The sequence below is a fragment of the Megalobrama amblycephala genome, linkage group LG19 (genome assembly GCF_018812025.1).
Source record: "Megalobrama amblycephala isolate DHTTF-2021 linkage group LG19, ASM1881202v1, whole genome shotgun sequence".
Lineage (NCBI taxonomy): Eukaryota > Metazoa > Chordata > Actinopteri > Cypriniformes > Xenocyprididae > Megalobrama > Megalobrama amblycephala.
Window position 1 is genome coordinate 16,015,331 of NC_063062.1, and position 25,434 is coordinate 16,040,764.

General features: G+C 36.4%; 1 protein-coding gene across 2 annotated transcripts in view; it reads right to left on the reverse strand.

Annotated features, from left to right (window-relative positions):
• Positions 1 to 227: 227 nt before the first annotated feature.
• Positions 228 to 25,434, reverse strand: part of LOC125254560 (potassium/sodium hyperpolarization-activated cyclic nucleotide-gated channel 1) — a 36,278-nt gene continuing 11,071 nt past the window's right edge. For both annotated transcript variants that reach the window (XM_048169217.1, XM_048169218.1), the window contains exons 2-11: positions 17,022 to 17,217; positions 16,817 to 16,918; positions 16,598 to 16,735; positions 11,912 to 12,073; positions 11,732 to 11,825; positions 11,235 to 11,362; positions 10,998 to 11,129; positions 10,616 to 10,853; positions 722 to 889; positions 228 to 481 (exon numbers count right to left, since the gene is read on the reverse strand). In XM_048169217.1, coding sequence (XP_048025174.1) covers positions 435 to 481; positions 722 to 889; positions 10,616 to 10,853; positions 10,998 to 11,129; positions 11,235 to 11,362; positions 11,732 to 11,825; positions 11,912 to 12,073; positions 16,598 to 16,735; positions 16,817 to 16,918; positions 17,022 to 17,217 — 1,405 coding nt within the window. In that variant the 3' untranslated portion in view covers positions 228 to 434. The remainder of the gene's footprint in view (positions 482 to 721; positions 890 to 10,615; positions 10,854 to 10,997; positions 11,130 to 11,234; positions 11,363 to 11,731; positions 11,826 to 11,911; positions 12,074 to 16,597; positions 16,736 to 16,816; positions 16,919 to 17,021; positions 17,218 to 25,434) is intronic.

Genomic DNA, 25,434 nt, shown 5'->3' on the forward strand with positions numbered 1-25,434 from the left:
TTATTAATGAATTAAACAACTACCATACATATATCCAGCCTCACCCGGAGACGGTTACATAGTCATACAGTTCTACTGTAGCAAATCTCAACCTCATATTAATTACCGTCAAAAAATGTAAATAGTGCAAAAAGATCTTAGCTCCAAGATTTTTATTGACAGTGGGTTTTTATTTATTTATTTATTTATTTTTGGGAGTTCAGTAGTGTAACAATACAGATAATATGTAACTTTATACATATACTTTATTGTATTGAAAATTGCATTGATATACGTTTTGTCAAGTAAATTAATAATTATTCAAATAAAATTATTAATTGCAGCACCTTAAACATCTAAAACTATAAACACCAAGTTTGAATTTTTTTTAAATAAAATAATCTTATTCAAGATATTAAATGAAAAGCTAAAACACTACACGTTAGTCTGTCTTCTCACACACTGCTCGAAGTTGATGTAACTTGGAGACACAGCCCACCACCTTCAATAAACAAACAAGTCTTAAAATCATTATGACATCACAGATACAGATTAATGAAGCAAATCTGGAACATTTTGATCTTGTGAATGATTCATCAGTGCATGTTATTAGACTGTTTTTTTTGATAAGTCACATCCTACTCACTTTCTCTATGAAAACTGTTTCACTTGTAAACATGTAACATTACGGAAATCAAGATTCTATCATGTATATCAAAGCAACTTATAATGTGAGACTTACTTTCTAGATCATTTTTAAGCTGTTGAGCTGCTGCCCTCAGTTCGTTCACAACATGTGGGAACTCTTTCTCAATCTCCTGAAAATCTTCTAATGACAGGGAGAAAAGGCTGCAGGTGGTCAGAGCAGAAACCGTAGCCAACTGCCTTCCACCAAATAGGAAGCTGATCTCTGCAGAAACACAAAACTTCTTAAAATGGTGAGTATGAGGCTGGTTGTTTGAAACACATTGGAGTTTCACAGCAAAGATTATCTGGCTGACCATCTGATCAATACTGCACACAAAACTGGAAAATACTTTCTTGATCTGGCAAGCTCTGTAATCTGATATGATGAGATACATAATGATATTTCAGAAAAATGCTGTTTTTTTTTTGTTTTTTACTTTCTATTCCACTCAATCACAATATAATTATTTATTTAGTTAAAAGAATGATTAAACGCAAGTTTCCATTGTCAACTGCAGGCGATTTCCTAGTTTTCCCTCTCTCTTTTGAGTGCATATCATACGCTTGTCAAAATGAAACGTCAAATATTCAGTTAGTCCCATCCACAATGTTATCTTTACGACACAAGGCTGTAAAACTCATAATAGTGATTTGTGCATTTGTGGAGTTGAATTAGAGTTTGCTCACACTAGGCACGGTTGCCTTGAACCGAGCCCGAGCGCGATTGTCCCCCCTCCCCACTCCCCCGCTGGCCTGCACTCACATTGCCCTTAACGCTCCGAGCCGGAGCACGCTTACGTCATAAACGATGCAACTTTTTGCATGGAAGAAAACGGGAAGAAATGCACTTTCGCTAAGATACTGCCTAATAGATTTATCATTTATGCCGCACAGTGATTTTCTCTTACAAAGGCAGCTGACATTAATGGAGGAATTTGCAGCTTTACTCGCAAAGTACAATTCCTGTTCATCAAAAGGTGAGAAGCAGACCCGTTATAAACCCAAATACACTCAAATTAATTACATGAATTGATAAGTGTACTATCAGAGAAGTAATAAAGATGTTTGCCGTTGTAACGATGACAGTAGCACACACAAAAGTAGTAGCTGTTCCGTGTAGAGGGCTGCAAATCTCGTGGGAGCAGGCTGTTTTACCTTTGCTGCAGACGGGAGTGAGCGATCAGAAAATTTTGCGGGAGACCCACAGGGAATGGTGGGATTTGGCGTGTAGAAATGGAGTCAACACATGAAGTTGAGAAGAAAATTAAAGCGGCTGTTTACTTGACAAAAGCAAAGCAAGACAAGTCAGACATCGGGAAACAATTCTCAAAATTTGCGCGTTTTATTTTGAGCATTCTTGCATCTAGTGCACCGTCATTCATGTGAGGGTGGATATTGGAAGAAAGACGGGACAGTCAGTCAGCAATATACTTTTCCTTCATAGTAATATGGAGTAAGCAGTGCAAGGCTCAGTGATCAAATTGTTTAAGTAGGCTACATTATTTTTATTTATTAGTATTATGTTTCTTTTTTGCAATAGCCTGTTAAGCAAACTATTGTGAATGTAAAATCTGAGATTTTTTGAGGTATTCTTTTATTTTATTTCTTTCGTTTTGTATTTAATTTGTTTAAAGTATATATTCTAAGTCCTATGTGTTTATTTAATAAGTTAAAGTTGATTCTTATTGTGCTTTGGGTTATTTACTTAGACTGTTTGTTTAGTTAATCGTTCAGTGAGTGTGTATGCAGTAGCCTGCATTTAAAACTTGTGGTGCCGCTAGTTGTGGTTTTGTTTTAACGGTTAATGATTTATAACGCTAATAAAAAAAAAAAAATACCCAATGTTTTTATCACATTTGGTCCTTTGGTTTAGCGGCTACTTCATCTCATTTAAACGCAATCATGTTTAAAGTCTGTTATTCTGGATGTTAACTTGAACGAATTTAGTCTGAGTATTTGTGTAAGCCTACATTTTTCACAAGCTCTGAGAGAAAGTATGTGGGCGCAGGTGGGAGTGGAACACGCAGGTTGCGGGAGCGGGCGGTCCTGGTCAGACATTCAGCGGGAGTGGGTGGGTGTGGGTTTAAGAAATCAGTCCCGCGCAGGGCTCTAGTTCCGTGCTCAGGCAGGCTTAGCGCTCACACTGCATGTGAACCGTGCTCGAGCCCAACCAAACTGTGCTCTGGCCCACCTCCGTGAAGTTGGCACCCCATAAAACGAAATAATCCTCAAAACTATGTCATACATTTGTGCTGGGTTGGTCTTTGAGATATTGAACATTATTTTTTTGGTCATGTGACATCATTCTCCACCTCATGTCTTCCAAATCGCTTCAAACAGGTGCCATTAGGTTGTGCTCGATTTGTGCTGGTTTGTGCCATTAAAACAAACACTGTACCTGTTTTCCTCCCACAGATATAACAAATATAATTCGGGAGCTGTGACGTCACTCTCCACCCCACTTTGTCTAAATCGCACGAAATCGGCGTCATTCGTTTGTGCTCGATTTGTGCCGGTTTATGCCGTTAAATGTTTTATGAACAGTTATGTAACTCTCCACCCCATGCCATCCAAATTGCTCCAAACTGGTATTGTTCGTTTGTGCTTGATTTGTGCCGGTTTGTGCCGTTAAAAGAATCCCTGTTATTGATTACCTTTTTTAAAAAAAAAATTATGAAAAAACCCAATCAATTCGCCCAAAATAGTCTCATTTGTTTGTGCTTCATTTGTGCTGGTGCCAAAAGTTTCGTTTGTGCTGCTTCGGTTTTTAAAATATTAACCCTCCTAGTTTGGGAGTCACACTTGTGCTCTTCGCGGTCAAAATTAATATATTATATTATAGCTATACCAAAGCCTATACATTTAACAGAAATAGTAGGAGCAATGTGATTTCAAATTGAGTCTCTGTTTGCTTTCCTCATTTTCAGTGTCAGAAACGTAAAGTTGTGCAGCATCAGTCCGTGTAATTCCTTCAATTAATTAGCCTACGTCGAGAAAAACAACAACTTATTTCATTGTCTACTAAACCAAATCGAAAAAACAAATAAAGTCATTCATTTAATTTGATTTTACCTGATAATAAACAAAGACAAATAACTTTTTTTCCTTTTTTTTTTGTATATAAGAAACTGAAAAATGAGCTTTAAGAGGTTTTTTTTGTATTTTTGGTTTATGGGTAACACTTAAAATAGTTTATGCTTTAAAATTTGTTTCGAATGTTTGGGTGGCCCCTAAAATACTCATTTTAGATTTATGTGGTCAAACAACATTGAGGAATTTTTTTATTTATTTCTATTTATTTTATTCTTAATAGGCCTAAGAAAAACTTAATTATGCAACATGTTTCACTCGTTATTAGAATAATTTTTTTTTTATTATAAATAATAACATAATTTGTGTTTCATTGGAAAAAGCCAAAATATCAGAAAACAATGGAAGGGATCACGCCGGCGCCTCCGCAGACAAGAGAAGTGTGTTGTTGTGCTCTGCACCAGATGTACATTGGCAAGAAATATATGAAACAACCAATTAGAAAAACTGCAACTAAAATGCAGAGCAGTAGCCTACATCAAATGAACTGCGTGATGGGACATGCAAGACATTACAAGTTGAACGGTGTTTCAGGGCGCCACTCATGCGAAACAAATATTAAAGAATAATCACATTTTCTTACCCATGAATAAAATTACGAAAAACTTAGCTTGATTTTTAATTTTTCAGTTTCTTACACAAAACAAAACAAAAAAAAAATCAAATGCTTTCTTATTTCTCTTTATTTCTTTTTAAGTAAAAAATCAAATCAGCCTACCAGGTACACAGACCTGGACCCCAATCCAATATTGTTCTTATTTCATTATTTCTTTGCAAAACCAAAATGAAAAAACAAATAAGAAATTATCATCAATTAATTATGTAATCATGATCAATTATCCTTTAGGAAACACTGAATATTATATAAACCTTTTTAACAATGTTGATTTGTGTACCAGGAGTAGCTAGTAGGCCTATTTTCTATGATGATTCCATATTTCTTTGAAATATGAAACAGTTTTTCTTGATGTTTTTTGTGTGTGTGTGTGTGTGTGTGTGTGTGTTTTTTGTACATATTATGAGAGAAAAGAGTCCGATGTTTTTTATTCAATCTTTTTTCGTTTTTTGGCTAAATATTTTTACAAACAAGTGTAAAGTTAGTAAGCTAAAAGTAAACATTTCTTTAACCTTTAAGGCTTAAAATAGCCTATAGGCTATTTCTGATTCTTCATTCAGGCTGGTAAGGTCATTGCCTATAATTCAGTGTCTTATATTTTAAAAACCTAAGCAGCACAAACGAAACTTTCACCTGCACAAAACAGCACAAATGAAGCACAAACAAACAAGACTTTTTTGGGCCAAATTTGGAGCATGTGGGCGGCTGAGTGACCTGAGAATGACCTATAAAAGTTATTTTAATATTTTAAAAACCAAAGCAGCACAAATGAATCTTTTACCTGCACAAACCAGCACAAACGAAGCACAAACAAACAAGACTTTTTTGGCCAAATTTGGAGCATGTGCGGGCTGAGTGACTTGAGAATGACCTATACAAGTTATTTTGATATGTTAAAAAACAAAGCAGCACAAACGAAAATTTTACCTGCACAAACAAAGCACAAACAACCAAGACTATTAAGGGGCGAAATTGGAGCATGTGGGGGGCTGTGTGACGTCATCGCCTATAATTCAAAGTCTAATATTTTAAAATCGAAACCAGCACAAACTAAACTTTTACCGGCACAAACCAGCATAAATGAAGCACAAACAATTGAGACTATTTCCTGTGAATTTGGAGCATGTGGGGGGGCTGGGTGACCTCAGAATGACAAATAAATATTCTTTTAATATCTAAAAAAACAAAGCAGCACAAACAAAAATTTTTACGGCACAAACGATTGAGACTATTTTGCCGACGTTTTGCGTTGGTTGGGCGGCCAACTTCACGCCTATCTAAAAGTCATCATTTAGAGATTCTTTTAACTGCACAAACTGGCACAAATCGAACACAAACGAATACTGGTTTGGAGCAATTTGGATGGCATGGGGTGGAGAGTTACATAACTGTTCATAAAACATTTTTCGTTATATTTAAGAAGAGGTCTTAGTTACAATTTTTGTTTTACCGGCACAAATCAAGCACAAATGAACGACGCCGGTTTCGTGCGATTTAGATGAAGTGGGCTGGAGAGTGACGTCACAGCTCCCTAATTATATTTGTTATATCTGTGAAAGGAAAACAGTTACAGTGTTTGTTTTAACGGCACAAACCAGCACAAATCGAGCACAAACAAATGGCACCGGTTTGAAGCGATTTGAATGACATGGGGTGGAGAATGACGTCACACGACCAAAAAAATAATGCTCAATATCTCAAACACCAAACCAGCACAAACGTTCGTTTTTGCGGCACAAATCAGCACAAACGTAGCACAAACAAATGACATAGTTTTGGGGATTATTTTGTTTTATGGGGTGCCAACTTCAAGGAGGTCTCTGGCCCAACTCTTCCAAGTGGGACAGGGAAACGAACCGCGCCAGGGCACGGAACGGAGCGCTCACACTTGTCAAACGAACCGGGCTATGAGGGTCAAGGGTCAGAGCGCCTAGTGAGAGTACACCCTTAAGGTGATGATACACGGGGCAACTTTTTGAGCAATGTTGCTGGGCAATTTTGCAGTCAACTGGCAACCTGATGAGACACAGGGCAACTAATTAGGGCAACGGACAGTTGGCAGCAACTAATCAGAGAGGAGCAAATCTATTGCCAACCCAATAAATACTTTATTATAAACACTTGTTAGGCACTTTATTTCAACTTTTCAAATATTTTCTTCATTTTAATTAAAAATAAATGCTTTTCCGATCTGATTTTTGATAGGAAAAGGGAGAAGAGCGAGTTCGGCAAAAGGCGGATTGTCTTTTTAATATTTAACTGAAAACATTCAATGGCTTAATTACAGTTTACACGCATTACATTGGACAGTTGTTGCTATTTTAAGCATTATATGAGGTAAATTCCTTGTTTTGGGTTGACGCATGACAACTTACTAGCATAAAAAGATATAAGTTCACACCCCTTTTCTCCGCTCCACTGCCGCTGAGAGGCCGCCATCTTGTTTGAATTTTTTTCTGAAATCTCCGAACCAATCACGTGATCGGCTGCTAACATTCTGATTGGAGGATCTCAAAATTTGCCCACGACCGATCTAACGAATCTAGATATAAATTTGTTACTCGTTCTCAGTGGGAAAGTGCCCAAGCAACATTTCTCTGCAACATTGCTCAAAAAGTTGCCCCGTGTATCATCATCTTTAAAAAATGGCAAAGCAAAAATGCGTTTACAACAAAAACAGCACAGCCGCTAACTGAATAAAAATATGTAGATTTCACGTGCTCATGACTTCATGAAAAATGCACAGATAATAGAAAATGGCACATCATTATTTAAAGCAGATTCTCACGATTAAAATGAAACCATGAAACCATAAAACCATAATATATTGCACTGATCGCAAGATATTACTCATGGAATGATGTAACATACTTGGCTAAAAACATGTCTCTCATTTTTCCGGTATGCAGTGTGTATCCAATGTTCCCTGAACCATCCATGTTTGTTTTCCAACGTGGAATAACACAAAATAGATATCATTTTAAAGCTTAGAAACTCAGCTTTTTAATGCATCTAATCATTTTGAAAAACTCCTAACACGTGCTGAGAAGTGCCTCTAAACCGGAGTTTACTGCCCGTGGGCGCCATCTAGCTGCGAAAAAATGAATAGCAAATTTTCTCCGATCTTATTGCCTTCCTGAGTTATTCCATGTCACGTAAAAAAAAAAGAAAAATTATTTAAAAAATTAGATATATTTTTTGTGTTTTATCAGCAGTTTCTCAGCATGAAAATGTCCAAATGAAATGTAATTTATATTTTCTAAAAATTTAAAAAGTGTTCTATCAAATGATACCTACCTTTTGACTCTCCTTGCTACAGTTTTGGAGTTATGAGTCTTTACTTTTGTGTATGTCGCTCAGAAAAAAACTCTAAAAAAGCCTTCAGGTCTTAAAGGTGCCGTAGAATGGAAAATTGAATTTACCTTAGCATAGTTGAATAACAAGAGTTCAGTACATGGAAATGACATACAGTGAGTCTCAAACACCATTGTTTCCTCCTTCTTATGTAAATCTCATTTGTTTAACCTGTTAACCTTTACTGGTGCGCCGACGCACCGAAGCTTCTTTGTTTAAATTAGATCAAATTCACTGTTAAATGTAATGTAATTACCTTTACAAACTATACATCATTAAAAAGATCTAAGACTCAAGCTTCAATTTTTAATCTCTATTTTGCTCTTAATATCGTATGGTGTCCGTTATTAGTTAATATGCGTCGGGAGTTATGAATATGACTAACGGAGTTGTTACCTTTTCATTGAAATATGAGCGTCATCCTCAGCCATTGAGAAAAATCTCCTGTGAGATCACCATGAAAAAACTCGACAAAATAACATCCCTCAGGGCTTTTAGCTTAAAGGCATGCACATTTGGAGAAATATTGATGGACTGTCATACATTTTTGTCAATTTTCTATACAGAGGAGTAATATTTATTCAATGTTTACCCAAAACGCGCTGTTGTCATCATATTAACACTGTATACACTGACTAATGTGTTTTCAACTCATACCTGCAGCCGGAGGGCGCTCTGTGCACACTAGTCCACAAATGCCTCAAGGAAGAAAAAAACATATCATGTGACCTTCCAGGAACTAACACAGAGATCGCTGAAAACATCAATAAATATGCAAACACTTTTGAAAGTAATAAATACACGATTGTGACGATATGTAGTTTATCTTTGTTCCTTACGCCATGTCTGGTATTAATAATAGATAGATTATATTAATAATGCAATGATAATCGAGATTTTTCTCGCTTTTCTCATTGTGCAGAATAGCATACAATGATATATTTTCTGTCTGATTTTTTACCCGAAGCCACATCACATCAAAGAAGGTTATTTAAAACACTCGACTTGTATGTTTGGAGTAAAAACATGGTTTTAATCTTATAAATTGTCGTGTTTTGTTGGTGTGCTAAGCTAACATGCTAGCAAGCCCAGAGATGCACCTGTTCTGAGCTAATGCAAATAAATCATTTTGAATTGTACAGCTCACTGATTTTTTTTTTTCTTTCTTTTTTTCAAGAAGGGCAATAGATACAGTTTCAAAGAAGGTGAAGTGAGAAGTTTGGTAAAAGAAATGAGGGATTAAGGCCCCGTCCACACGGAGACACGTTTCAGTGAAACCGCACAAATTTTTTATAGGATAGGCGTTTCGTCCACACGGATCCGGCGTTTTCGAAAGGTGAAACCAGGTCCCAGAGTGGAAAAATTTGAAAACGCCGTCTTGCCGTTATCGTGTGGACGGGGCAATCCGTATATGTTCTGAAACGATGATGTCATCACCCCACGTGTCGACCCTAGTCAGACACGCTAACACCACAAAACAGCACCAACAACAGCAATAGCAGACTCTACATGCTTGCGTTCGCGCTGCAGAAGCTACTGAACCAAAATAAAGTGTTATTTCTAAGCTTTGCTAAAGTTTGTATTCAGTGCGCAAGGTTTATGCGCATGCTCCAAGTCTTCTTCGCTGCTTTAAGTGCATTTCTGCGGCAGAATTACAGCGCCACATAATGGTCTGGCATGTATACTACATTGTTTTGAGTTGTTTCAGTGGTTTCGTGTGGACGCAGATATTTTTTGAGACAAGGAAAAAAAAAGATCGGTTTAGGGTAAGTTCCAGCTTCGTGTGGACGTAGCCTAAATCTTGAATAGTAATTATAATATAGACAAAAGAAAAGAATAATTAGAGCCATAAGCAGGCCGGAGAGGTGTGAATGTGTTCAGGGGAGACTGAAACTGAATGGGGCAGTTAGCACCACAAAACAATATAGATAATACACTTGAATAGATGCTTAGATGACGACAATAAACATCAGTTAGCACTTTAGAGTCTTTTCAAAATAAAGTCTCATGAAATGGTCTTGAAAAACATTTAATAAAACTCAGAGTTTTAGACTTATCATCTTCAGATTTGAAATATAACATGGTCAGACATGTGGCTTTAGCTGCAGTGCATTTCTAGATTGCTAAAAGGCCAACTTCACTTTTATTTCCATAAAGATATTTCATAAAAATACATTTCTAATAACTTTTCAAAACTTTGAAGCTATTTTTAACTATTTTCTTCATTGTGACAATAATTAATTATGACTTTACAATAAACTGTAAAGTGTCTGCTTTCAAATGAGACCTTACTTATGCTTTTAGTGCAATTTTGCAGTTTGGGTATGTCATTTCTTGGGATTTTCCAAAAGCGGAGGTGCAGGTTAACAGGTCAAAAGACCTCTGAAGAACAGGCGAATCTCAACATAACACCGACTGTTACGTAATAGTCGGGATCATTAATATGTATGCCCCCAATATTTGCATATGTTTTTTTTTACTTTAACTCAAAAAAAATTAAAGCAATTTCAGCTTTCTTTTAGTTATATGAGTTGTGAGATTCAACTTGATTTTTAAATCAGTTTTAATGTAATTTAAGTTGAAATGACTTGTATCGCCAATATTATACTCAATTTAAAACAGCAAAAGAACATAAGTTTTTAAGTTGAAAGAAGTGGAAATTTGTGGTTTTTATAGGTTGTTGTTTGCTGTTTTAAAACTTTGAACTTGAAACTGCCGCGCTATATTTTTTCTTGATAATTTGGCATAACGTTTTCATACTCAGTTTTCATAAAGTTTTATGAAGGCCCACCCCCTTGAACATCTCTGGCTGCTAATGTGGGGCCAGGCTTTATGCGGTTACTCTACACAAGAGCTGAATCACACAACTGTAAGTTTCTTATACATCACCTCCAAAGTGATCTCCATCACACAGCTCCATGCTGAAAGATTCGTTCTTCACCAGCACCCGTCCATAGTCAATGAAGAACATGTGGTCAGCTGCAGCATTCTGATGAATGATGATGTCACCTGTATTGAAGAACTCATTCTCCAACTTTATCAAGATGGCTTCTGTGAATTCACTGTTAAGCTTCATAAACATGGAGCCTTTGTTCAGCAGGTTGAAACACATTTCCTCCATAACATCCTTTGAAACAGAAAACACAGCACTATTAAAAATTTCTATTAAAAAAAAATAATAATAATTTGAGTAAACCTGCTTCAACAGCAGCAAAACTTGTGTATGTTATCTGATTTTTGCTTTCTAGGCTTATATTTTTTAATTAGAAACCTTTCTGAGGCGTTTTGACAACAAGTCAAGGATGTTCTCCTTATTCCACTGCCACTTGTACTGGGCAGTGGTACGTTGGCGCAACATTCTGGGAAGCTTTTGGAACATTGGGGAGGATTGTAGCTGGTTCATCTGAAATATTCATATATCATGGCATAGTATTTATTTGTTGAATAAACAAAATTAACAAATATAAACCAACAGCTTTAACTTAAAACTTTAAACTTTAAACTTCACCTTTATCTTGTATGCATTGCCAGTCACAGACATGCATCCAATTGCACTGATCAAGCAAGAAATAAATGCAAAACACATTATATATCCAGTCACCATACTAACAAGAGCTATCCACCGTTCATCCACACCTAAAAAACAAAAGGGAATCACTTTAGCTCAAGGTAAATAAATTTTTTTTATTATTTATTTATTTATTTATTTTCTTCAATACTTCTGGTATTTGAAGAAAATGCAAAACCTGATGCCACAATGCTTGGGTGCAATGCTTTTTTTCTTTCATTTGGCAGATGGAAATCAGATGTATGATCACTCAAAAGTAACAGCACTTAATAGATTGATAATAGATTCACAGGTTTTGAAAAAGTAAAAGTGATGCTGGCAAACGCCACTGATTAAAGTGTTTTTAGGAAAAACATTTTCTGCACCAAAGACTGATTATTAGATAGATTATATATTCTTAAAATGGATTAATGTTGAAAGAATGCTGTGCGGCATACGTCTTGGTGTGTAAATTGATTCAGTTGATCTCCAGGCCATTTGAGAGAAAGCTCTGAAGGAAGCATAGGAGTATTTTTCCCCGATCGATTTATTCTGCAAAATGTAACAGAAAAAAGGAAGACATGTTGAACACATCATGTCAATAAATGCCTGAATAACCAATAAAAAATGAGACATACCACAATTTTCTCTTGTACAACCCAGCAGTCTAGGGGAAACTCTTCCATTACAGATAGGAAGTACTGAACACAAGTGTTCCAGTGCCAAATGAGGACCATCATCAGGAAAACAAAGAAAACCCTGAATGACTTCCTGACTACTTCGAGCTGTATATCGGAGACCTAAAATGACAGATAAAATAACAAAGTCTCCACAGAACAATAATGGTGTACAAAATACAACCAAAATACAAGTCATGTTGCTTTGTTGCTTTATTGTGTTATGACAGGTAAGGAAAAATATTAGAAAATACCACAAAAATATCTATTGAATTATGAGTTTGTCAATTAGAGGTAAAAATCCTTTCATCTTAAATTTAAATTTTGTAAAAAAAAATCTCCAAAAAGCACTGACCCTCTTCTTATTAAAGGTGCCATCGAACGTTTTTTTACAAGATGTAATATAAGTCTAAGGTGTCCCCTGAATGTGTCTGTGAAGTTTCAGCTCAAAATACCCCATAGATATTTTTTAAATATTTTTTTTTAACTGCCTATTTTGGGGCATAATTAGAAATGCGTCGATTCTTTAATTGCTCGCGCTCTCCGCCCCCCCCCCAGAGCTCTCGACTCTATCATTGCATAAACAAAGTTTACACAGCTAATATAACCCTCAAAATGGATCTTTACAAAGTGTTCATCATGCAGCATGTCTAATCTCGTAAGTACAGTGTTTATTTGGATGTTTACATTTGATTCTGAATGAGTTTGATAGTGCTCTGTGGCTAACGGCTAATGCTACACTGTTGGAGAGATTTATAAAGAATGAAGTTGTGTTTATGCATTATACAGACTGCAAGTGTTTAAAAATGAAAATAGCGACAGCTCTTGTCTCCGTGAATACAGTAATAAACGATGGTAACTTTAACCACATTTAACAGTACATTAGCAACATGCTAACGAAACATTTAGAAAGACAATTTACAAATATCACTAAAAATATCACGATATCATGGATCATGTCAGTTATTATTGCTCCATCTGTCATTTTTAGATATTGTCCTTGCTTGCTTACCTAGTCTGATGATTCAGCTTTGCACATCCAGACGTTAATACTGGCTGCCCTTGTCTAATGCCTTTCATAAAGTTGGGAACATGGGCTGGCATATGCAAATATTGGGGGCGTACACCCCGACTGTTACGTAACAGTCTGTGTTATGTTGAGATTCGCCTGTTCTTCGGAGGTCTTTTAAACAAATGAGATTTATATAAGAAGGAGGAAACAATGGAGTTTGAGACTCACTGTATGTCATTTCCATGTACTGAACTCTTGTTATTCAACTATGCCAAGATAAATTCAATTTTCAATTCGATGGCACCTTTAAATACTATTTTAGCCTTTTTTGTGGGGGTTCTTTAGAGGTTCTTCAAATCACTGTTTTTTTTTTGTTGTTTTTTCCTGGATTCTTCAAATCAGGGGTACTCAACAGGCGGCCTGCAGGCCATATCGGCCCGTCAGCATTAAATTTGTGGCCCGCATCATGCTACAAATAAATGTTTTTTTATTATAATTTGCATTCAAAATTACTGTGAATATTAATTCATTCTATTTTACATGTACACTAAGGTAGGCAGTGCTTCCCACAGGTTTGAAATATACTTGCAGTGGTAGCCGGGTGAAAAATTCTCCTATTACCCATGGCACAAAAATGGTCTACTACATGTGACAAACAAATAACGTGTGATTTTTAACATTATTTTTATTCAATTATTTAATTTTAATTACATAGCATACTATTACATTTAATTAAATACTAATATTATGCATTATTATGCATTGTAAACTATGCAAAATTACAGCATTTAAATGTTTCTCCTTTTCCTATGTTCTCCTTGCTGTCATATAGTGTCTCTCTCAGTGAATGGGACACAGATTTTACTTGTAAAATTTATATAATGAATAATATGTGTGTCAAATAATGTTCTTAGTCTTTTCTTCCGGTGGGGGTGACTACAATAATTTATTATGAATTAACTACAATTTATTGTGTAACCAAAATATCAATAATACCTAAAAGAAAAAACTTAGCGTGTGACTTTTAATTATAAACAAGCCCGAAATACACTGGGATTCTTGAAATGTCTGTACTATTGCAGGCTGATCCTTCAGATACTTACAACCATATGAAACATTTTATATTAAGGTCATAAAGTTAACATTGTAATAATTCATCAGCTTGAGTTCATTAGCAATCGCTTGGCATAAATCTGCGCTTTTCATTGATTGAGAATCACTTTGAACCAGTCTGAAGCGCTGTTGCGCGAGCTTGTAGAATGCGCAACAGCGCCGCCTTGTGACTTTGCAACTTGCAGCACCCGTGGGAATGTTAGCGGGAATAAACAGTTCTGATGCACACATAACAACAAGGTATGAAATGACTAGTTAATCGATCGTGGATGGTTTCATTATCTTGGATGGATATAAAAGTATAAGAGGATAAAAATAATAAAAGCAAAAATATGTCTCCAAATATAATTGGGCAGCCATTATTATACCTGGGCGGCCCACCCATGTAAAGTCTATGTGTGGGAAGCACTGGAAGGCATATAGTGCACGTGACACTGTAATCATCAGCAGAGAACGCACATAGTGTACGCGTGCAGCACAGTTTTTCTAACCGCAAAGAACAATATAGACTGAAGGCACTTTGCACGTGCACACTGAATAGTTGAAGAACGCTTGTGTGAGGGGATTAAAAGATACCAGCAACTCTATTTTAAACGAGTACAAAGACATTTATTGTAACTATTTGAGTGAAAAAGGCTAGACAAGCATAAACCTCTCTAGTGCACGTGTCGAGCACTTGTGTTTGTGAACGCTATCAAAGGCTCGAGACAAAAAACGCTCAAGTAAAAAAACGATCAATCATGTAATGCAGTTTCCATCATGTAATGTAGTTGACATTCCTCAAACTTTGCAGTGTGTAAGTTGCCGATAGTCCTCTTAGCAGCATGAGAAACAAAACTTTTATTCTTAATGTCAATGTGCTATAAACAGAAAGCAAGCAGAGAGCGCTCCCATTACAGATCTGTCACATCATTGAGCTAAAGGAGAATATCTTATTTATCATGTTTACAACATTTGTTATAATTATAGAATTCATGAGACTGAAAAAAAAAAAGGATTCTGACCAATAATAATAATAATAATACAAATAATAAAACCTTTGAGTGACCCTGAGTATAAATAGCAATGAGTGCAATGTTTTAAAGGTGCCCTTGAATGAAAAATTGAATTTATCTTGGCATAGTTGAATAACAAGAGTTCAGTACATGGAAAAGACATACACTGAGTTTCAAACCCCATTGCTTCCTCTTTCTTATGTAAATCTCATTTGTTTAAAAGACTTCCGGAAAACACGCGGATCTCAACATAACACCGACTGTTACGTAACAGTCGGGTGTACATCCCCAATATTTGCATATATGCCAGCCCATGTTCGAGCATTAGACAAGGAAAGGCAGTATTAACGGCTGGATCTGTGCACAGACAAGGTAAGCAAACAAGAACAACAGCGAAAAATGGCAGATGGAGCAATAATGACTGACATGATCCATGATAGCATGATATTTTTAGTGATATTTGTAAATTGTCTTTCTAAATGTGTCCTTAGCATGTTGCTAATGTACTGTTAAATGTGGTTAAAGTTACCATCGTTTCTTACTGTATTCACGGAGAAAAGAGCCATCGCTATTTTCATTTTTAAACACTTGCAGTCTGTATAATTCATAAACACAACTTCATTCTTTATAAATCTCTCCAACAGTGTGTAATGTTAGCTTTAGCCACAGAGCATAGCCTCAAACTCATAGAGAATCAAATGTGAACATCAAAATAAATACTTTACTCACATGATTCGATGTATGCACACAGCATGCATGACGAACATCTTGTAAAGATCCATTTGAGGGTTATAGTAGCTGTGTGAACTTTGTAAATGCGCTGTAATATAGTCGAGAGCTCGTGTGGCAGGAAGCACGCGATTTAAAGGGGCGGCGGCTGAAAAAATCAGTGCATAGTTAATGATGCCCCAAAATAGGCAGTTAAAAAAATTTATTTAAAAAAATCTATGGGGTATTTTGAGCTGAAACCTTACAGACACATTCAGGAGACACCTTAGACTTATATTACATCTTGTGAAAAAGCATTCGAGGGCACCTTTAAGTAGGCCCAAATAAAAGTCTTATGATCCAAGTTATAATTGTGGCCCTTTGCATGTCATGTGGTTAAAATGCGGCCCTCTTGGCCTCCGAACTTGAGTACCCCTGCTTTAAATCATCAAATCATAAATCGTTTTCTCAAAAAGTAGAGAATCCCAAATCCTTTGTATAACATTGTATAACATCAGCCTTTTTATTGTAACAATTATTTTTACGCATTTGTCAGTCAAGTCGGTATTACTTAAATACAGCAGCACTGTACATTGTTTTAAAGCATTTTTATAGAAAATATTGCTGTAATAATATCTTCAATTTCATGTCATCATTTAGCAGTTAATTTAAGTCTTGATTTATTTATTATTTTTCCCCAGGTGAGCAAATCAAAGGCGACAGTGGCAAGGAAAGTTCTCCTCTGGCTGTACAGTGTGAACATATTGCCATTGATATTTTCTTGCATTAACATAACGATGAGTGAGTGCTGAAACTTACATCTTCCAATTCAAAGCAGAATCTCAGAAGCTTTGGCACACGGAGTAAACGGATCAGACTGAGAACCCTCACAAACATAAGTATCCGCACCATCTTCGAAGCCACCAGTGAAATAGTGTCAGCTTCATAAACATGCTCCTGTGGTAAATTGATTGTACTGTAAGATATTTCTCTACAATTTGATCAGTGTGAGTGATATTAACTGAAAAATAAAATTACCACAATAATAATGATAATGTCGACCGGAAATGCAGCCACCATATCAGGAATAAACCAAGACCGGAAATAATCCTTTCTTATTAGTTTTGGATCAAGGATGGCCTAGACAGAAACAGGACAGCATTGTATCCATTTTAACAGTATTTTAGAAAGGTGAAGCCATAAATAATTAATATTACACAAGACAATAAAGGTGCGTTCTTACCTGACCGTCTTCATTGAAAATACCAGTTCGAAAATTAAAGCCAACATCAATACAAAACATGACATCTGAGAATACATTGAAGGCCACCCAGTATTTGTGGGCACTATCATGCATATCTTCAGAAAATGCCATGTCTAGAGGAATTGTTATAAGGTTCACGAATGTTAGGACCACCATAAACACAAGATAGTAATGCCTGAAAGACAGAAAAAAAGCAAATGTTAGCATTTCCTTTTAGATGATCTGTGATGGCATTAATGATACATATGAAGACATTACATGCTCATGACAACATATTTATTTATTTATTTAAATAGTGATAATGCTATAGTAGACTTCTGGTGTGTTCAAGTCCTCCTGGGAAGTTCATATTTACAAGGTGGGATGTTTACGATGACAAGTGCTTTCAAGTCACTTTCATCTGAGTAAGATCATGGCGTTGTACCTTCTCTTAATTAATTACATAATACAGCACTTCTACTTCTAGACAATGAAGAACAAAGAATGTGCATCAGGCGTGTTTTGCTTTTTTGTTTTTAATTAATTAATGAAGCCACTGTAAACTTTATTGTTACATATTTTACATTGTCATGTTAATGCTATATTTTGTGCAGGCAATTAGCTTACTTCATTGTATACTGAAAAGCCTGAAATTGTCACAGCTAAATACCTTTAAAGGTGCTCTATGTAAGTTTCTGACTGTACTAAAGCATAAAAATACCATATGTTTATATATTAAATTAAATTATATTATATATAATTATATTATATTATATATAATATACAAACCCGATTCCAAAAAAGTTGGGACACTGTACAAATTGTGAATAAAAAAGGAATGCAATAATTTACAAATCTCATAAACTTATATTTTATTCACAATAGAATATAGATAACATATCAAATGTTGAAAGTGAGACATTTTGAAATGTCATGCCAAATATTGGCTCATTTTAGATTTCATGAGAGCTACACATTCCAAAAAAGTTGGGACAGGTAGCAATAAGAGGCCGGAAAAGTTAAATGTACACATAAGGAACAGCTGGAGGACCAATTTGCAACTTATTAGGTCAATGGACCCTTCGCTAAGCCCCGCCCTCCTTAGTTACTGTTGCTACGCCTGTCAAGCTTTCGCGTCTGGCAAGTCATTTACAGTGTGTATGCACCGGTGTCAGACATTTTCAAGAAGATAATTAGTCATTTTTGGCGAACAGGTGAAATATCTGAGAGAGCAAGACAAAAGAGACTGCAGTATGCATTCAAGGGATATATCCATGACATAATATGCAACCGATTAGAAAATAATTTGATCAAAATTGAAGCTAAAGCTCCCAGCGCGAGCAGCAGCCACCTCATACGTTGACCATTCAAATGGGAGAAACGCAATTTATTGAGAAAAAGCTTTGTTCATCCACAGCAGGTTAAGTGAAATTAGTGAAAATAACCTAATAATTATAAATCAAACAGCTTATCCATAAGTCTTGTGGAATAAACGAGACGTTAGCCTGACCATTTTGCAATGATAATTCTCCCGCTTATATTTTTAGCACGCCAGGCTAACGTAACTCCGTCTTGCCTTTAATCATTTTATTTCATGTTCAAATATATGCATTATGAACAAAGAACCGTCATTATTTCCAAGCAATGATGTGCTGAGTTAGCTAGCTAGCTAACCTACCTGTCAGATTGTCCTACCCGGGCTTACTGCATATGCATACATCAATATTACATCATTGTTGTCATGATAAATAACACAAAATTACTGTATGCACTATTATAAGGGTAGGTTCAGGGTTGGGGTAGGTGTAGATGTTAATAAAGCCATAGACCACATTAATATCACGCTGGAAGCACAATCTGATAGGTAACGTTTGCATTTTTCGGATTTTGTCAGATTTTGCTAACGTTACCTACTGTTTCAATGGGAGGTAGCAAAATCTGACAGGGTAGCACAAATTTTCAGAACACCGGCATTCCTCCACTTGGGTTTTAGGTGTCGGGAAGGGAAAAACTTTTAGGATACCGGGTATCAGGTTAACACAATCCATGAGCACAACGCTTCGGCATGTTCCCTCGCTCGAAAGCTTGACAGACCTCCCGCACCTAGTAACGGTTGCTAAACCACGATTGGCCTATGGCGGTTTTCGGGCGTGGCTTAGCGAAGGGTCCATTGGCAACATGATTGGGTATAAAAAGAGCCTCTCAGAGTGGCAGTGTCTCTCAGAAGTCAAGATGGGCAGAGGATCACCAATTCCCTCAATGCTGTGGCGAAAAATAGTGTAGCAATATCAGAAAGGTGTTTCTCAGAGAAAAATTGCAAAGAGTTTGAAGTTATCATCATCTACAGTGCATAATATCATCCAAAGATTCAGAGAATCTGGAACAATCTCTGTGCGTAAGGGTCAAGGCCGGAAAACCATACTGGATGCCCGTGATCTTCGGGCCCTTAGACGGCACTGCATCACATACAGGAATGCTACTGTAATGGAAATCACAACATGGGCTCAGGAATACTTCCAGAAAACATTGTCGGTGAACACAATCCACCGTGCCATTTGCCGTTGCCGGCTAAAACTCTATAGGTCAAAAAAGAAGCCATATCTAAACATGATCCAGAAGCACAGGCGTTTTCTCTGGGCCAAGGCTCATTTAAAATGGACTGTGGCAAAGTGGAAAACTGTTCTGTGGTCAGACGAATCAAAATTTGAAGTTCTTTTTGGAAAACTGGGACGCCATGTCACCCGGACTAAAGAGGACAAGGACAACCCAAGTTGTTATCAGCGCTCAGTTCAGAAGCCTGCATCTCTGATGGTATGGGGTTGCATGACTGCATGTGGCATGGGCAGCTTACACATCTCTTTCAGGGAAGACCTTGCATTTTCCAACATGACAATGCCAGACCACATACTGCATCAATTACAACATCATGGCTGCATAGAAGAAGGATCCGAGTACTAAAATTGCCAGCCTGCAGTCCAGATCTTTCACCCATAGAAAACATTTGGCGCATCATAAAGAGGAAGATGCGACAAAGAAGACCTAAGACAGTTGAGCAACTAGAAGCCTGTATTAGACAAGAATGGGACAACATTCCTATTCCTAAACTTGAGCAACTTGTCTCCTCAGTCCCCAGATGTTTGCAGACTGTTATAAAAAGAGGGGATGCCACACAGTGGTAAACATGGCCTTGTCCCAACTTTTTTGAGATACATTGATGCCCTGAAATTTAAAATCAACTTATTTTTCCCTTAAAATTATACATTTTCTCAGTTTAAACATTTGATATGTCATCTAGGTTGTATTCTGAATAAAATATTGAAATTTGAAACTTCCACATCATTGCTTTCTGTTTTTATTCACAATTTGTACAGTGTCCCATCTTTTTTGGAATCGGGTTTGTATTTATTCAACATGTTGAGTTCACATACTCGTTTTTCTGAAAACCAATGCTACAGCCAGTTATTTTACTTTGAAATTTGCTTTCCATGCCGGAATTTCTTTTTTTGTTTTGGTCTGTGCAAAACCGCACGTTGCCAATTTACCCAATAGTATTTCACCACCCCGGGTTGCCAGTTGGTGGAAAACACATGCAGCGAATTGCAGCCATGGAAGCCAGCGAACAAACTGGGTCAAACATCGCAGATTCTACCCAACCTAAAAAGACTCAGCATCCATCAAAAGATGTCTATGAACGGGAGCATATTAAAACGTGATATCAACTCATAAATTACTAATTATCTTACAGTGTGTAAATCTCCACGCCTTCCAATGTCAATTGAGCTCGCTCCTGTTGCGTGTCTTCAAACTGGCAACCCGTGAGAATGTTGAGCCTGAGGAGGAGGTGGCGGGGCGAACAATATTTTGAATTTGGACTGCAATGCCCATTTCAACCACTAGCTGTCATTCTTACATGGAGCACCTTTAAGTATTGTGGTATTCCACCATGTTTCTCACTGACACGCCCCCAACTCATACAGATTTTAATTTATGGCATTGTGGCATTGTAATTATATATAATTTAATTTAATATATATATATATATTAAATAAACATATGGTATTTTTATGCTTTAGTACATTCAAAAACTTACATAGAGCACCATTAAAGGTATTTAGCAGTGACAATTTCAGGTTTTTCAATATGTGCGTTCAGCTCGTAAATACAGTAGGTGGCCATCCAAAACGGTGGTTCTACCGCCGTGCGTGCCGCCGCCGCCTTGTCGCAAAGTGCATTTGCAGCTTTTGACCACTGAGTGGCGCTTTAACCACATTATCCAACAAATGCATCAAAGCACATTTATCTTTATGCAAAATGTCAATTTTCTCACATATTAGGCCTATATTTATCACAAATACATTTTTTATTTATATTTTAAACTCCTTTAATAAAACAGCATGGATTTTTGACCCGCACATACTTTGTTATTCGTTACCTGTCCTTTATTTGACAGATAACTACTTAGGAAAAATATATCTGTTTGGACACTGATTAAGAAATTGTTGCGTGTTTCATGAATTATATCCTTTATTTTAGTAAATGAATAATTTCGCTCCCATTATTAAGGCACGATTTAGCTAAATCACTGCAACTAAAAAGAATGAATGGATTAATAAAACGTCATAAAAAAAACTGTAACTCCCGCAGCCGCATTTAAATACAGGAGTGTATTCTATTCCTTAAAATATCAAATATCAAATTCAGAAACAACACATTCCAGCGGATAGATCGCCTCTTATTTAACACAGACCTATGATTTTATTATCGAATTGAGATATTTCTTTCTTTTTAGGTACAATTATTCGCTGAGTTTAAGTTCATTTTTGAGACGTTTCAGTTTCTCGCAGAGAGACAGCTGAAAGCGCACCCTGTTTTATATTTTATTTATTTTATTTTATTTTTTAAAAGTACAAGGTTTTGTTGTTATTGTGAGCGTACACAAATAAAAGTAGACCATTTGTAATCTTGCATCAATCTGTAGGCTATCGCCAAAAATGACGGAAGGCCTATTTTAAGTTGTTTCAGCTGTCATGAGGAGAAAATCCATCAGAACGCCCCGGCGCTTTCGTCGACCAAAGGGATAAAAATGTAACCAATTTAGTTTCATATTTATATTTAAATATTGGGCTATAGCCTAATATATATATATATATATATATATATATATATATATATATATATATATATATATATATAGAGAGAGAGAGATTTTTTTTTTTTTTTTAAGATGTCACCAATGTTGATTATGAAAAGTGAATAGCATGATGGATGCGCAATGTTGGGAGACAAATGCAGCGGGTTAGACATGATTTCGACCACTTCATTAAGTTTTTTTTATAGTAAGTCTTTCTTTAAAGTGAATTTTGTTTTGTAGATGTTTCATCAATCAATTGCCTATGTGCTGTGCACAATTGCCTTTATTCCTTAATTAATTGATAAGATGTTTTGGTCTAACAATATATTTTAGCTGGTCTAAATTCTAAGTTAGACACAAATTTGCATATAGGCTTGGCTATATAAGGTTCCCTTCTAGATTGCTGTTTCGGCCGCAAATTTTCAGTAATTTCGATCGGTGCATCAAATGATATAGGCCTAAACCAAATTCATGTATTTACAGTAAAAGAATAAAGAAATAGCTTATTGGCTAGGATATTTACGTTTGGGCAATATATAATAATAATAATAATAATAATAATAATATCTCAGCAAAGACCGAACATATTTATTTGTCTTGGCACACGACCGCTAACAGTAACACAGTAACATAGCGCATCAAAGCTTGCTGTTGTCTTGGCTACCATACAAACGGCGATGGAAACAACAGTGAATTTTTTCCCCTTTTGTGGTAATTTAGCACTATATTTTCTATGGTATTCTGCTTGCATTTTTGGGCTTCAGTTGGATGCTTTATTTTTATCTTTAGTCAATTGAGTTTAGTTCTAAAAAAAGCAAAGGCTAAATAGTAAATAATCTGCAACGGGGCCCATCATAGGGTGGGGGCTGCGGGGGTGTCCCGTACGCCCATGATGTAATGGTAATACATCGCTTACAAAGGGTTCATGTATGATTATCAGACGATTTTAATGTGTTAATGTTTCAACTATATCGTGCAATTATAGCTATGCAACAATCTGATAAACTGCAATTGTGCAGTTTGTATCCATTAACACGCTCATAAACATTACAAAAAGAAATGTCATGCCATAAGCTACACAATTACGAACAAAAAAAACGTTGATAGCCCAATAATCAACGTTTTGTTATTCAACAAGTGCGAGGCTATTAAGATAAAAAGTTTCTGCTATAGATAGTTTGCACCTAATCTGACTCTCCACAATGGGCTCCACAATGCATATGAATATTTTATAGGCCTATTTGTATTTTGACTGCAGTTAAGAGCAAAATGACGAGAACATGTTTAATATTGGAAGTTTAAGATTCTTTATTAAATATTCTTACTTTATGCAAAACATATAGGCATCTGTACATTGTACCTCTATAACATCGTAACATAAATTATTAAATTATAGTTCAAATGAACCGTACAAACCCAATCTTGGTTTTTGCTATTTATTTAGGCCCATTTATTTATATCAGCAGATCTGTGTTGATTCAGTTCATTTCAATAACTGCTGATGTTACTGTGGTTAAGCTGTAAAGCAGCTCGAAAGAATTGACCAAGATATGTTACATTATGGCTCCGTATTAGTAGAACAATAACTGTAAAGAATCTTTACTGCCATCCAATGTTCCTTAAAGACAAAGAAATAAAATAAAAATGTTAAAGAAAAACAAACAAAAACAACAAATCGATTGTGTTCCATTTATATATCAATGTATAATGCTTAAATTATCTTGTGTGTATAAAAGGCACTCACCCAACCCGCCGCCGGCGAGAGCGTCAACAGTCGCCTTGGCCGACCTGCCAACAACGCTGTACTGTTCGTTCAAACCGCCGCCGACGGGAGGGTCAAAGTAAATGACAAGTCGCGTCAACCAATCAGAAGCCTCTCATGCGAGGACCTCTACATTCCAATTGGTTGCCGCCGAACCGCGTCATAGCTCATTACCATAAAGTTAATCTGATTTCAACTCTCCTCGACGCTCTCACCGTCCAAGACGCGCCGCTCTCGCCGGAGCTCGCCGCCGGCTTTCATTGAAAATGAATGACTAGCGTCACTTTGACGCTCTTGCCGCCGGCGGTGTGAACACACAGTAACAGTACTTGCTCTGCAACACTTGACAAGTTTGAGAGAGGGGGAAGGGCGCTTTGTTTAAAATGTTTGTCACCAAAGCCATTAATCCGGAGGGCGGGAGACTCAAAATATTAGCCTAAGCTATGCGTGACAGACCTTTTTGCAATCTTAGTGCTTTTTGTTAATTTTAACATCCTGATCTGATCATATGAAATAAGCTGACGAAATACACAATTGTTAGACTCTGTTATGAGTATTTGCAGTAAGTTTCTTTATTTGTTTGTGTTATGGGGATTTGCAGAAGTTCCGAATGGAATCAACCCCCCCCCGCGCGTTTGCCAGCGTCTGCTGCTGCCGAGCAGAGTATGTGCGAAGTTTTGACTGGAGCGAGGAGGGATTTTTTTAAAAGTCGGAGCGTCGTGTTTTTTTTTGTTTGTTTGTTTTTTGTTGTTTTTTTAAATTTGCAAGAAATGTTATGAGTTTGGCGTGTGGTAGGAAAAAAAGGTTTGCACAATAAGCCACTACGCAAATTTGTGTCTAACTACAGGGAGTGCAGAATTATTAGGCAAGTTGATTTTCTGATCATATTTTTTTCCCAAGCACATTTTACCAATTCCAATCCACATCAATCTTAATAACTACTATTAATATTGTTTTTAATCATTTATAAGTGATATATAATTGTTCATGAAGGCTGGAAATGAAAAATGCCTTATATTCAGGTGTGCAGAATTATTAGGCAAGTTTTCTTTTACAGGCAAAATGAGCCAAAAAGAGATTTAACTCAGACTGAAAAGTCAAAAATTATTAAATACTCATGAGAAGGACGCAATACTAATGCAATACTAGAAATTGCAAAGTTAAAGCATGACCAAGGGACAGCAAAATGCTCATTGGGTCAGCGGGGTCAGACAAAAACAGGTGGAAAAGAAAAGACACGTTAACTGCAAAATAATTAAGAATTATGTGTGAAACCATCAGGAACCCTTTAGTCTCCAGCGCCACCATTTTCCAGAACTGCAACCTACCTGGAGTCTCCAGAAGTGCAAGGTCTCAGGATCTCAGAGACTTAGGATAGCTAAAGAATCCTAAAAAATGACCCGCACTTGATAAGAATCACAAGCTGAAGTGTTATAAAATACATGAAGACTGGGTTTTTATAGGCCTTATAAACCGACAGCTTGAGAGTGACTCCTGAAGGACCAGCACCACATCCTCTT